The sequence below is a fragment of the Anguilla anguilla genome, chromosome 2, assembly GCF_013347855.1.
Source record: "Anguilla anguilla isolate fAngAng1 chromosome 2, fAngAng1.pri, whole genome shotgun sequence".
NCBI classification, from domain to species: Eukaryota; Metazoa; Chordata; class Actinopteri; order Anguilliformes; family Anguillidae; genus Anguilla; species Anguilla anguilla.
In genome coordinates this window covers 65,883,714-65,898,368 of record NC_049202.1, presented here as the reverse complement: position 1 = coordinate 65,898,368, position 14,655 = coordinate 65,883,714, and the positions used below count along the sequence as shown (strand labels likewise).

The window sequence follows — 14,655 nt, the reverse complement described above, 5'->3', positions numbered from 1 at the left end:
TAGTGCGATTAAATAAGTTACCTAACGAACCACGCCTTCTAAAAATCAATGACAAGCAAGCTGACCAATGACTAGTTCTACATGCCACCCTGAAGTCGGTGAGACTTCTGATTCGTGAAAATGGCTGTCCATTGTAGGAAGGTAAGCCAATCGAAAACTTGCATTGAGGCATGAGCTTAGTTACCCAACTCGCTCTGTGTTGCTGTTACGAAACTGTTCCTGAAATAAGGGTTGCCTACATAGGATGTTTTTTCTCGTCCTAAAGTTAATTCGCCTTAATAAAACATGCTAGTACACGCGCTTTAACCTTTTAGGTATTTAGAAGACGCATCATATCCAGAGCGACTTACACAGTTTACATTCTTTTCACATACAATCAATGTGTACAGCTGGATATTTATCAAGTCAATTCACCTTGCCCAAGGATAGAAGGGCAGCACCCCAGATGGGACCTTAAAATAGACTGCACCTCCGCTAAAGCCTGCTTTTGAGCAGCAGACAAAAATAACATGTTTTTATTATTGGAATGTTTGAAAAGACTCCGTTACGTTCACTAGTGGTCTAAGAAACAAAAGAAAGATTGGCGGCATGTTTGTTTGTTTGTAAGCAGATTGGTAAAATCATGAGAATTTTTGAATATATGATTGTATACACCTTACCTGCAACATACATCGAATACAAGGTGAAAATTGCAATGATGGCAGTGGTTATCCCAAAAAAATAACTTAACCCAGTGAGACACATTTTGCATTGACCACATTGTCCATCAGTTCAACCTGGATTTTTGCTGAGATAAAGTGTCTGAGGATTTGTCAAGGACACACAGCAGGATTTGTGTATTGAGTCCTTGGAAGGAGTCCTTCCTCCGTTCACGATGCATCAAAATACACTATAAGCTTGGGGGGCTGCGTGCGCACACGCACGCACACACACACACACACACGCAACGCACACACAAAAGCTTTCTAAAACAAAACTGGTTTATTGCTAAAAACATTTCCATAAGATTTGTTCCACTGTTTCATTTACTTCCAACCACAGAGGGGAAAAGACATAAAAAGAATCATGAAAAAATACAGTACAAAAGAAAAAAGTCATTTCCCTCTTTTCATATTTTACACCTCTGGTTCACACCCATTATCTGATCTGGTGGAAATAATTACCCATCCTAGCATATATATGGAAAACAACTGAATTGTGAAGCTGGTACTAAAGTGTGTTGGTGTGCAATTGTCTCCAACCCTTGAAGAGACTTCAACACAAGTTTTCCCTTACATTTTTATTTACGCATTTCCCCCGTTTTTTAAAGACCTGAGAAACTGCTGCTCTTCAGGTGCTGGAGTACAGCTGGGCAGATTGCAACAGGTCCCCAGGGCGTACGCACCCAGGCTTCTGCAAAGAGCCAGGGAGGGGCAGAGGTGGAAAGTCCAGGGGTCAGAAAGTACTTGTACTGCCCTGCCATGTGTTTCTTCCACCCGTGAACTCAGCCAGCTGGTCTCACAAATCCTGTTCCACCTCCTGGCTGAAGGAGTGTGCTAATGAGCAAATCCAGGCGACTGGAACAAAAACACCGGGGAGGACTTTTACTTCCTGAACATGGATTTTTCCACCTGCGCTCAGGGTAGACTGGTCCTTTACAATCGCCGTTTGGAGACGTGGCCTCCAGATTAACACTGCCTGCCGACCCAGCTATTTTAACACTGTTTCTCCGGTCTTTCCGAGCGTGCCCAGTGAGGGGCCTATGGTGTGCCGTTACAGGAATAGAGACAATGCAACACACACCCATTAGCACAAGCCATTCAAGGTGGGCAATAAAATGGTGTTACATCATCAACAAAGTTGGGACTCAAAATACACCCACACACAAGGGTCAGAAATCACCAATAACACATCACCTCTTATCTATGCATTTATATGTGTCTAAGGTATATATAATCATATATTGAGAAAGAAGATTATGATTTTTAGTTATATATTTATATGCATGTTGTATTAGGTGTTATTATGCTGTTGTACATAGATATCTATGTATGCTTTGAGCTGTCCAATCACAGCTGATATAATGCAGTTTGTAAAATCCACACAAAGGAAAAATTTCCAACATACATTCTCATCATCACTGTAAACAGCTCTGTTCTTACGCCTATTGCTGACAGTAGGTACATAATTTATTGTTCAGCCTCAAATTCATAGCCATTTTAATCCAACAATAAATTCCATTTCAAACGCTGGCCTGAGTTTCTAGCATCAGCCAACTCTCTGGCATTAATAGGAAATGCACACCGTTCTGAAATTAGCCTGAAAGGGCACAAGAAGTTACAAATATAAAGTCTTGGGAACACGTGGCTGTGTTATTCGGTTTGCCTGACATTTGCTTGATTTGCCAATTTTGTTCAGTTTCCGTTTCAAAAACCTGCATGTTTTCCCTACCATTGTTACCGCTGTCTTATTAATTACACTGAAAAGCCAGTTTATGGTGCCATTGTTAACGTGACGTCGGTTCCTGTACTTTCATGTACTAAGAATGGAAAATAATATCCTCATAAGACAAAAGAAAAATACTCCCACTTTTCATTGCAGAAAATGTACCTGCCATCTTATAAGAACATTCTTTCCATGGCTTGTACGAAAAATACAATGTGATAACGTAAATGGTGACTTGTTCATTTATTTTGTTGTCATTTTGTCCTAACCACTGGTGCCCTTCAGTGTCACGTGTCAAAAATGTCCTTTATCGAAAAGAGTATTTACCCCAGGCTAATCAATGGTGTATTTAAAAAAAAAAAAAAAAAAAAAAAAAAAAAAGGTTTTTAATAAGTATGACTGTGCCACTGGCTTATATCCTACAGAGCAGTGACTGAGTGTATAGACAGCTTGTATATAAAACAGACATTCTGAATGCATACAGCTCGCTGAAAGGCATCCACTTGTTTTTGCCCTGCTGTCAAATTTCAGACGCATACATAGACATCTATTTACTATTGTATTCATACATGGTTACATTTATAGTTATACATAGCAATTATCTTATACATATTGATAGCATATAGGAGAACAAAAATGTTAATATAGTAATCATAATTATAATAATAGTAATAACAACAGCAATAAGATCCCCCAATAAAGCAATAATACAGGTCATTCCAGTTGGTGTCATTCTGCTCTCATGAGTTAGCTTAAGTGATTACAACTAGACAGCTGTTACTAGTTCTAAATAATGCTGTTGTGGCCCCCACGTTATTGATACTTAAAAGTTATTCAAAACATAATTGCTGCCCACTGCTCAGTGAAACCACTGAAGGACAGTTCCCTGTCCCTCAGTGGCAAGGTTAACCCTTCCTTCTCAGGAAGTCAGTGAGGCAGTACTGTGATGATGTCAGAATTACTAAAAACACGCTCAACTCCCACATACCAAAAGATAGCAATTCCATAGTTTTCTTTTTTTTAACCTCTGAAAACATATTCTGCATATTCTAAAACTGTTCAAGCTGAATGAAGCCTCGGACGCCAGTCAAAATGCCCATTAGGGCTCTACAGTGCTTCCATTTCAGGAGAATTCGCTCCCTGAAAACTGATGCGTGTGGCACCTGGAAAAATAATTTAGGAGCACATCTACCGATTTGCATTCATTAGTCTGCTCCTAAAATTTTTCAACCGAGGAGCACACGCCCTCCTGGGGAAAAAACGTCAGCGTAGAGCCCTGCTTATGAAACGCTGACCGCCAGACTCAAACGCTAGTTCATTCCAGATCACAAGGTTCCATTAACCGGACTGCCTCTCACTGTGGGAGAACAGAGTGGGAGAGAGACATCAAGGCCAGTGCTTTCCTTTCACCACACAGCTGGGCGTGGTCACACGCTCTCATAAACACCGTTCAAGCAGTGCTCTCTGCATCAATAGCACCATTTCTGGAATGACACTCACAGAAGCAAAGAAAATTAATAATAACCACTAGCCATCTAAATTATCCATAGTTCATATGCCGTAGCTCAATAACAAGAGATACTATGTAATCAATACAATATGAGATTATATTTTTTTAATTTAGTTTCAAAGGCTAAGTTATCAATTATTCTTAGTATACACATTTTGTAAATATGCATGTATATATGGGTGTGCATCATGTATACTTGTATAGATGAACACGTATATATAAAGTCCACAGTGGGGGAATATAAGAGTGGCTTGCTTAGCTGAGCAAGACTCATTCTGGCTATATATTTTATGTGTACCAGTATATTTATAGGCACATGGTAAAGAGGGAACATGATCTTGTTAATCCCTTCCTTTGATCGTCCCTGTACTGCTCATTGCTTCAAAAGCCTCATCAGGGCTTAAAGGGAATCTGTGGGGGAGAGGGGGGGGGGCTGTTCCTCCCCTGTCTTGACTGGCCCCAGGCTAAAGCAACTGTCACCTCAACAGGGCTCCTGTTCCCATCCTCCTCCAGTGTCACTCAAATAAACTCACTTCCTGGAGAGAAGGGGGAGGGGGGGGTCACATAATGTTCAGCTCCTCCTCTTCCTGCACCTTCACTCATTACACTGAGAAACGGTTACGAAGTAACAGATTTCATCCTTTACACTGACACGCACGCACGCACGCACGCACGCGCGCACGAACGCACGCAGAAGTTTCATTCTCCGTTCATTTCGAATTCACATTTAGATTGTAAATATCACAAACAATTTCAAGTGTGCAGCGCACGAGCCTGCCAGAGCCGCCTACCGGGTTACGCTGGCAAGCTGCGCCACCTGGATTCCGACAACACAAAAAAAATGGCAGGAGAGCTTCAAAGCAGCAAGGTGAACTGAGGCCAGCACAGTTATTGCAGGAATGAACGCACGTGCCAGCACTGAACTCAAAGCAGGCCTCTCCGGTTACCCGTGTGACCGTGCGCGTTTCGCTCCTCCCCCCTCAGCACTGAAGCGCTCCTCTGTTCGGACCGGCCTGCGCGTGCGCGTCTGTCACAGGCGACGCGGCACAAAACAGCGAGCCGTCCGGATGTTCCGCAAGTCTTACGGGAGACTTCAGGACATTCCGTTTGTTAGCGCATACTTTCCTGCGGCCGTTACGATTCGCTTCTTGCATTACTCCCCAGGGCGGCTGCACGCGCGCACGTGTCAACCAGGAAGTTGCCGAGGGGCATTTTCAAATAAAGCAGGAGCGCGCGGCGCGGGCACGGCTGAGTGACTCATTATGACCGTGCCACAACCAGAGCGCACAGCTGGCCGTATCATCACAGAGGGAGGGAGGGAGGGTTTCAGTGGGCAGGTTATTCCCCGCACGACTGCGCAAAAAGCGACACCCTCTGGCCAAACTGCAGCACTGCGGTCCGCCTGTGCTGCCCCGCGCTCTCCCTCGGGAAGGAGTGATATTATTCTGGTCTAGCTAAATTAGGAGAAAAGAAAGAAAATAAGGGGCGGATGAAACTCCCGATGGTCGATTGCACCTGCTGGGAAAGGAGGGGAGAGGCTCCGCCTACTGTACCCATATTTGGACGTCTGATTGACAGCTGAGAATTTCTCCAGGTAAATGTGTGACCTGCTGTTTCCTTTAGTCAGTGGGGGCAGTGAGTTTTAAGACCTGCGCTGTAGGGAAGGCTTAGGGAAACGCTGTGAATGGTCAGCACCAACAAAATGCTCTCAATTCAGTATCACAGCACTGCACACGTATGACAGCGTGTGTGTGATCTGTATTCAGTATCACAGCACTGTGCACACGTATGACAGCGTGTGTGTGATCTGTATTCGGTATCACAGCACTGTGCACACGTATGACAGCGTGTGTGTGACCTGTATTCAGTATCACAGCACTGTGCACACGTATGACAGCGTGTGTGTGATCTGTATTCGGTATCACACCACTGTGCACACGTATGACAGCGTGTTTGTGACCTGTATTCAGTATCACACTGTGCACACGTATGACAGCGTGTGTGTGACCTGTATTCGGTATCACAGCACTGTGCACGCGTATGACAGCGTGTGTGTGACCTGTATTCGGTATCACAGCACTGTGCACACGTATGACAGCGTGTGTGATCTGTATTCGGTATCACAGCACTGTGCACACGTATGACAGCGTGTGTGTGACCTGTATTCGGTATCACACCACTGTGCACACGTATGACAGCGTGTGTGTGACCTGTATTCGGTATCACAGCACTGTGCACACGTATGACAGCGTGTGTGATCTGTATTCGGTATCACAGCACTGTGCACACGTATGACAGCGTGTGTGTGACCTGTATTCGGTATCACACCACTGTGCACACGTATGACAGCGTGTGTGACCTGTCAGCTCCAGCTGTGTGAGTAGCCTTGCGTCGGTTACCAGTGCGCGTGTGTGCGTACGTGCGAGTCTCAGTAAAACGCTCTGTCCATCAATCTGTGTTTGAGTGCCTGTCAGGAGAAGCCTCAGTCCTGTAGGAGGAAATTGTACTTCCCAAAGTCGCAGTTGTTGCGGGGGGAGGGGGGGGTGGGGGGCAACAAGAAAGTCCTCGCAGGCCTTGGCCAATTTCCTCCGCAGGAAGTCCCTCCTCTCCTGTCACTCCACCAGCTCATCCTCACTGTGGGCGTAGTCACTGCTCGCCCCCTCCAGACAGCCGCTGCCCAGCCTGTCAATCAAACGTATGCGCACCAATCAGAAGGGAGAAGGGCTGGGCAGGCACAGAGAGGGTGTGGCTAGAAAATGAGCATGTCCTCAACAAATTTAACAAGAATAACTTTGCACTGCGCCTTAGCGCTTGTTTGAGGTAGCGGACCCGCCACAGCGGCTGTCAGCGGATCACAGAGCCATTACAGCCGGGATCGCCGCATCAGTGTGTCAGCAGTCTGCTTCTCAGTGAGGACCTCAGTGTTGCCAGGTTACACACTGGGCAAAGTGGGGACCTGGGAAACGGTGTCTCTATCCCGGTCCCCCAGGGCCACACACTGTCCCCTGCTGCTCTGTACACTGCCCTCCCGCTTTCCATACAGCGGCAGGGGAGGCCACGCTGCACACACACACACACACACACACACAGGCACGCTCATGCGTAAACACACACTCACACATCAAAATGTCTGACACACCTACAAACAACCTGCACTGACTGACACACCCACACAGCAATCACGGATGCGTCTACACACAGAACCCATCCATAAGACGTCTCAACGAATGACGTCCGCACACAACTGTATCAGACGCACTGATAGGGAGCCCAGCAAAGCTAACGACACACGGAATCTCACACACGTCAAGCGCTGCAACAACTGATACACCCATACAAACAGCGAGCAACAGGCAACGGGAATAGCACAGTGAAACGCTACAACAGCCACAAGCACAGCTCCTCCACAGAGCACTGCTGGTACCGAAACTGGGAAAAAAGGAACACGCTGTGAGGACTTCTGCACTGATACCAATAATACCCACAATGCAGCACAGTACTTACGCACAGCTGTTAGCACAATGAATAAACCAGTCTAGTGTACACAACACCCGTGTGCTAAAAAGGCTAATGCAGCTTCTGTGCACCGAGATCAGGCAGGTCTGATCTTAAGAGGGCTGTAAGTGCTCAGAGTTTCACTTCCAGTCAAGGTCTTACTGACGCAGGTAATCCCGCTCGTTCATCCAGGAGAGCTTCTAGCACACGGCTGCCTGCCTGGCTTTAGTGTACTACACTGACACATATAGGGATACAATAATATGGTGACAATGACGATAAGAAGTATAAGATTTAGTAAAAACATGAATTAAGATGGTCGGAATATGGACGGAGTGTAGCACAGTGGGTAAGGATCTGGGCTTGTAACCGAAAGGTCGCAGGTTCGATTCCCGGGTAGGACACTGCCGTTGTACCCTTGAGCAAGGTACTTAACCGAAAATTGCTTCAGCATATATCCAGGTGTATAAATGGATACAATCTAAAAATGCTATGTAAAAGTTGTGTAAGTCGCTCTGGATAAGAGCGTCTGCTAAATGCCTGTAATGTAATGTAAAGATAATAATATTCTTATCCTTATCATCATCATTACTACATTATTATTTTTCCTCCTTTACAATGTCCACTGTTAGGAGTCTAGGTCTTCCATCAACTTGAACAACTAATGCGCTGCCAACTACTGCTTTGGTATATATGCTACACAAAACTAATGCACTGCTAACTACTGCTCTGGTATATATACTCCACTGGTATATATTATGTTACAGGCATATAGCAGACACCCTTATCCAGAGTGAAACAGCTTTTTGGATTAATTTTTTTTTGTACATAGTATCAATTTATACAGTATATATAAGCATACATGGCAGAGTCCTAACTGGGAATCAAACCTGCAACCTTTTGGTTACAGTGGCAGTTCCTTAACCAATATACCAACGTTACACTGCGACCCATTCAATATCAGTCAAATAGAGTGAACTAACCCCTCCCTGAATAGGGACTTGAACCCTGGACCCTCAGATTAAAAGTCAGGTGTTCTACTGACTGAGCTACACACTTAGATACTGCCATATATACTGCACTGGTACACATGCATGGATACTGAAGAGTCAGCATGTTGAAACACACAGACATGCGCTGCGTGGCTGTAAGACGATCACACACAGCAGTGCATTACAGCAGGAGCCCCGGCGCTGAACACAGCGATACCCCCACATCCACCTCCCATAAATAACGGATTGGCCGATACGCTGGGTGATCTGACAAAGCTTTTATTCAATCAGCGTGTAAAACACAGACGTCCAGTTACACTCAAGTGCAGTACAGCGTTTTGACAGTGAGATATCACGACGAATGCACCCCGCATCGCGTTCACAGATGCTTCACACAAGCCTTAACAGTCTGATTTAATACCCAATTGTCGTCACGGCCACAACATGGCTAATTTTGCAGACTCCCATACGACACAGCGAATCGCTGCACTGACCGAATTCTCTATAGGTCCTATAGGAGAGGATTGCACATTTCACAGAGCACATTTCACAGAGTAGTCAGGCCGCAAGGGTGTTATCCGAGTGCGTTTATCTACGCACTTTCAGTAAGTCTGGTTACGTCACTGTTGTTAGCCAGCACTGCAAGATTGATGCAGGTAGTGACGTGCAATGCAGGCCTAAAGCAACACGCAACTTTTAGGTTTTCACAGGGAAAAGGGTCCAGGATGACTGGTTGGACCATTTAATCCCCTGCCGTACCACCCAATGATTACTAAATAGATGATTGAAAAGAATACAATTTAACTCCAGTTCGTTTGTTGATCTATCAAACTACAGTTTCTATCTGTCCAACTAATTGGCTCAGTTCAGTCCGTGACTTCATCTATGTTCTAGGTCTACCACTGTTCTTCTACCCTTGCACGTATTTACATACTGCAGTTGGCTTGGACGTATCCGTGATGCCGGTTCTCTATCCAGCCTAACATGTACTTATTGTACTCTGCTCTGGGTGAGAGCGTCTGCAAAATGCCTCAATGCATACTGCAAAGGGTAACAGCTTGAGAAGGGATTCGGCAAAGGGCAGATGACTGGCATCTCAGTCAACCAAGGGTTAATGAACACATGACACGAGGACTGCCAGTGACTCACAGATGGCCTCGTTCCTGAAGAGGACAGATGATTTAGGGCAACGAGGTTCATGGATATCCAGGCCTTGGGTGGGGGGGAGCGAGGGGGGGGGGGCACTGTACTATGTACAGTAAAGTCAGTACGACTGCCATGCCGTGCTCCAACCCCACGGGTCAGGGCAATGTGTGTCACCATGGCATTTGGCCCTGGTACCATGACAACGTTGGCCAGCCACTCACCATTGGCTCAGCATAGTCGCTCGGCATGGGGATTGGTTTCTCCTCGGGAGGCGGGGTTAGCAAGGTGCCATCTGGCCGTCGGTTCTGATTGGTCAAGGCCAGCCACATGTCGTACATTTGCTGCATGTCTCTCACTGCAGGGGAGCAGAGGGGGCAGGAGGAGAGAGGGGGTTATCAGCCTTCACATACGCAAAAACAGAAACACGGGACGCTTATCTTATCGCTCACACTGAAAGTCTCAAGTTTAACTCAACACACAGGCAGACATGCAGACAGACACAAAATTCAGAGGCTTATCTTGACACGCAGAAATTGAGGTTCGTCCAGATACATGCAGACACAGTTGTGTTTCAGGCATTGAAATTTATGGAGCAGCATTAGGCACAGCATTTTAGTCACAGCACTTAGCACTTCAGGCACAGCCCAGCAGGGCTGTGACGGTGGTGAATTATGAGTGTACGTGGTAATTCTGTATGTTCCGCTGTTCTTGTTTTATGTACCATTTAATGTTCGATGTTAGTCTGTTTTTAAGAGCTGCACTGAGGCAAACTCCAATCAACCGTGTTGACGTGGCAAAAAATGACCGAATCTTGAATTCACACGGATGAATGGCAGCTGATTAGGGGGGTGCGGTGTGGACAGACAGTAAAGACTGAGAGAGACAGGCAGACATGGAGAACAGTGAAGGGGGGGGGGGGGGGAGGCTCACAGCTGTTGTTCTTCATGTAGGTCCAGACGTCCCTCTCCTCCAGGCTGTGGGCGAAGGAGCAGTTCCCGATATAGTGACACTTCTTCTGTTTCATGACGTGGACGCACATCTGCGAGAGGAGAACACGCCGGCGTCAAACGGCGTCACGCCGCTCGGTTTCCATGACGTCGCTGCACACGTGAGACTCCAAATACGGCCCCGCGAATTCTCAGCCCACGGGGCACGGTAATGTGAAACACGCCAAGCGCATCGCACTGACGGCCAAACGTGCTCAGATTTATTTATTAGGATAAACCCCTTGAAATGTAACATGTCATTTTCGACGGGGTCCCAAAGTGTGGGGGGAGTGAAGACGGACTGGCTTATGACGCGTAGAAGAACCAACCCAGAGACATACTGCTGCCAGTGATTTAAACTGTGACAGTTAGTTACATTTCAGTGGTGAATACATCATTGTGAATGGACTTCTTACAGCATGAGAAGTTACGCTTGTTTTACAAAAAAAAAAAAAAAAAAGTGACTTCAGGTGGATTCCATTTTGTTTTTGCGGTAATCTCGTTTGAGGTGGATCTGATCCACTAACAGCCTCTCTGATTGGCTGCCCGGGAAGGCACTCACGTCATACTGCTGAGGGTACGTGCGGGAGAAGGGCAGCGGTCGAACCACCACCCACTTCTTCTTCTCAAAGGACTTCACCAGCAGGACCCGCCTCTCCTTCGTCCAGCTGAGGCGTAGAGGAATAAAGGACAGGAAAATCATTTTAAAAAGTGATTCATGAAGGCCAGCTTCACCCAAACGTCTAAATGGTACATTTTACCCATAATTCCAGAGTCTATACATGCACTATTGCAGACAACAGTTTCAGCAAGCAGAACAGGGCACTGCAGAGAAAAATTTCTCACTCATTTTAGTTTTACCAAGTCTTTTGTATGTAGAAATGTATATATTTATATATAAACTGCTGCTTTCACAGAATCAAAGACGGGCAAAGAAGATGCTAAATCTTATTTAGATTGCACTGGACCTCAGTGACATTGACATTGGTTATGTAGTCTTGTCAGCCCGTGAATTTCTTATGTAGTTTTTCTGATGTGTGACACCGCTGTGTCAGTGCCGCTCTGTGTCAGTGCTCCCCGACCGCTCAGTGACCCTGCTGTGTCAGTGCCGCTCTGTGTCTGTGCTGCCCAACCGCTCAGTGACACTGCTGTGTCAGTTCCGCTCTGTGTCTGTGCTGCCTGGCCGCTCAGTGACCCTGCTGTGTCAGTGCCGCTCTGTGTCAGTGCTGCCCGACCGCTCAGTGCCGCTCTATGTCAGTGCTGCCCGACCGCTCAGTAACCCTGCTGTGTCAGTGCCGCTCTGTGTCAGTGCTGCCCGACCGCTCAGTGACCCTGCTGTGTCAGTGCCGCTCTGTGTCTGTGCTGCCCAACCGCTCAGTGACACCGCTGTGTCAGTGCCGCTCTGTGTCAGTGCTGCCCGACCGCTCAGTGCCGCTCTATGTCAGTGCTGCCCGACCGCTCAGTAACCCTGCTGTGTCAGTGCTGCCCGACCGCTCAGTGACCCTGCTGTGTCAGTGCCGCTCTGTGTCTGTGCTGCCCGACCGCTCAGTGACCCTGCTGTGTCAGTGCCGCTCTGTGTCTGTGCTGCCCGACCGCTCAGTGACCCTGCTGTGTCAGTGCCGCTGTGTCTGTGCTGCCCAACCGCTCAGTGACACCGCTGTGTCAGTGCCGCTCTGTGTCTGTGCTGCCCAACCGCTCAGTGCCGCTCTATGTCAGTGCTGCCCGACCGCTCAGTAACCCCGCTGTGTCAGTGCCGCTCTGTGTCAGTGCTCCCCGACCGCTCAGTGACCCTGCTGTGTCAGTGCCGCTCTGTGTCTGTGCTGCCCAACCACTCAGTGACACCGCTGTGTCAGTGCCGCTCTGTGTCTGTGCTGCCCAACCGCTCAGTGACACCGCTGTGTCAGTTCCGCTGTGTCTGTGCTGCCTGGCCGCTCAGTGACCCTGCTGTGTCAGTGCCGCTCTGTGTCAGTGCTGCCCGACCGCTCAGTGCCGCTCTATGTCAGTGCTGCCCGACCGCTCAGTAACCCTGCTGTGTCAGTGCCGCTCTGTGTCAGTGCTGCCCGACCGTTCAGTGACCCTGCTGTGTCAGTGCCGCTCTGTGTCAGTGCTGCCCGACCGCTCAGTGCCGCTCTGTGTCTGTGCTGCTGGGCTGTGCCGCTCTGCAGTCTCACCTGTGCCGTGCTTTGGCGGTGCAGTACTTGAGCGCCTTGTCTGGCTCGTTGACCTGCCCATCCCTCCAGCACTGGCCACACACAAACTTCATCTTCAGGTTCAGCCCCTTGGCTCTTCCTCCCCCACCTCCACCTCCACCGCCTCCTCCTCCTCCTCCACCCCCCGCCTCCACCTCCCATGACATCAGTGACGCCGCCCCCAGTATGGGGGTGTGGCATGTGAATGGGCTGGTGGCCCTGGGGAACACAGACAGACAATCAGACAGACAGGCAGACAGACAGACAGACGCACAGACAGACGCACAGACAGACAGACAGACAGACAGATGCACAGACAAACAGACAGGCGCACAGACAGACGGACAGACGCACAGACAGACAGACAGACAGACAGACAGACAGACAGATGCACAGACAGACAGACAGACAGGCGCACAGACAGACAGACATACGCACAGACAGACGGACAGACGCACAGACAGACAGACAGACAGGCAGACGCACAGACAGACAGACAGGCGCACAGACAGACAGAGACGCACAGGGAGCAGATGATCAGGCTGATACGGCCTCATGCACCACAGGGCCTGCATGGCTAACCGTTCCACAGACGCAGGACAGAGAGACAGTCACACAGCCCCAGGCTCGTCGCTCCTTCCCTTACTGTCAGCGTTTCTCTGCTGGCTTTTACCCTCAAGTACAGCAGCTCACTCAGCTCACTTCAGAAACAGGTTTCACTTTTTAAAAAACAGCCAGAGTTTCCCCGAGAGACACGTCGCTCAGGGCCCAACTGCTACAGGACGGTACGGCTGCGAATAACGTTCGGAGGCTAAAGCAGTAATAACACCAATTACGCAGAGACATGCAAGAGAACCCACCCACCCTGATATTTTAACAGCGTCCATGTGACTGCTGATGACGGTGCCAGTCAAGCCCAGAGGCGTGTTTTGAGCTAAAACTTTGCTAACTCTAACTCTGATAAGTGAGAAGGAGTTCAGGAGTACTTTAGCGTGTATATTCTTTTTCCTTGGCCATGCCAGCTGGGACATTGATAGTTTTTGCCGCTCCTAAAGCTGATTGGCCCAGTCCCATTCACCCCCACTAACACCCCTACGCCTCTCCCTTCTGCCCCCCCTGCTCACCTTCTGCCTCTGTGCATTCTGCTCCAGCCTGTGCCAGTGTCTCTTGGACTCCTGAACCATCTCCTCGTGGGTGATACCTGCACATACAACACACACGTGTCAGAGTGATGACCCATGTTCAACACTAAGGGACTGTTTGGATACTCTTTCTGGACTGACTGGTAAGGTGAAGGTTACATGTTTATCATAAATGTATGGTCCCCTTCATGTACATAAAAATATAAGGTGCGTCTGGAATGAGAACTGGAATATACCTTTAACAGTGTTTCACTAAAAGACGTGGTGCGGAATGGGTTGAGGGGTCTGCTGGGTGGCTCACCCTGTTAAGCCTCTGATTCAGCTGACTGGGAAAAGATGTTTCTGGGAACTTATTGTGCGGTTGTGTGTGTGTGTGGTTGTACATGTGTGTGTGGTTGTGCATGTGTGCGTGTGTATGTGTGTGTGGTTGTAATGTGCGTGTGTATGTGTGTGTGGTTGTAATGTGCGTGTGCGCATGTGCATGTGCGTTTAACGTGCACGGCTCCATCAGGAGTACCGGTGTCCTGCTGCAGCACCCAGCACTTGAGCTCGATGACGGAGTGGGCGAAGGAGCAGCTGTCCTCACGCTGGCAGCCATAGCGCACCTCGTGCCGGCACACGTCAAACTGGCACAGCGGGTGCAGCGGCCGCACCTTGCTGTAGCGCACGTTGGCAGACCTCACCACGTGCACCAGGCACCTGTCAGGCAGAAGGGCACAGAGTCAGAGGGAGGGTGAGACAGACGGGGACGGTGTGTGGAGAAATGAGTCT

At 48.3% G+C, this 14,655-nt stretch overlaps 1 protein-coding gene across 1 annotated transcript in view; it reads right to left on the bottom strand.

The window, feature by feature from the left end:
* Positions 1-8,684: 8,684 nt before the first annotated feature.
* The window catches only part of zc3h7bb (zinc finger CCCH-type containing 7Bb), a 16,022-nt gene continuing 10,051 nt past the window's right edge, over positions 8,685-14,655 (bottom strand). Inside the window, 7 exon segments of the mRNA XM_035403887.1 lie at positions 8,685-9,922; positions 10,498-10,606; positions 11,116-11,221; positions 12,725-12,889; positions 12,891-12,961; positions 13,867-13,943; positions 14,402-14,583. Of these exon segments, the coding sequence (XP_035259778.1) occupies positions 9,738-9,922; positions 10,498-10,606; positions 11,116-11,221; positions 12,725-12,889; positions 12,891-12,961; positions 13,867-13,943; positions 14,402-14,583 (895 nt within the window). The 3' untranslated portion in view covers positions 8,685-9,737.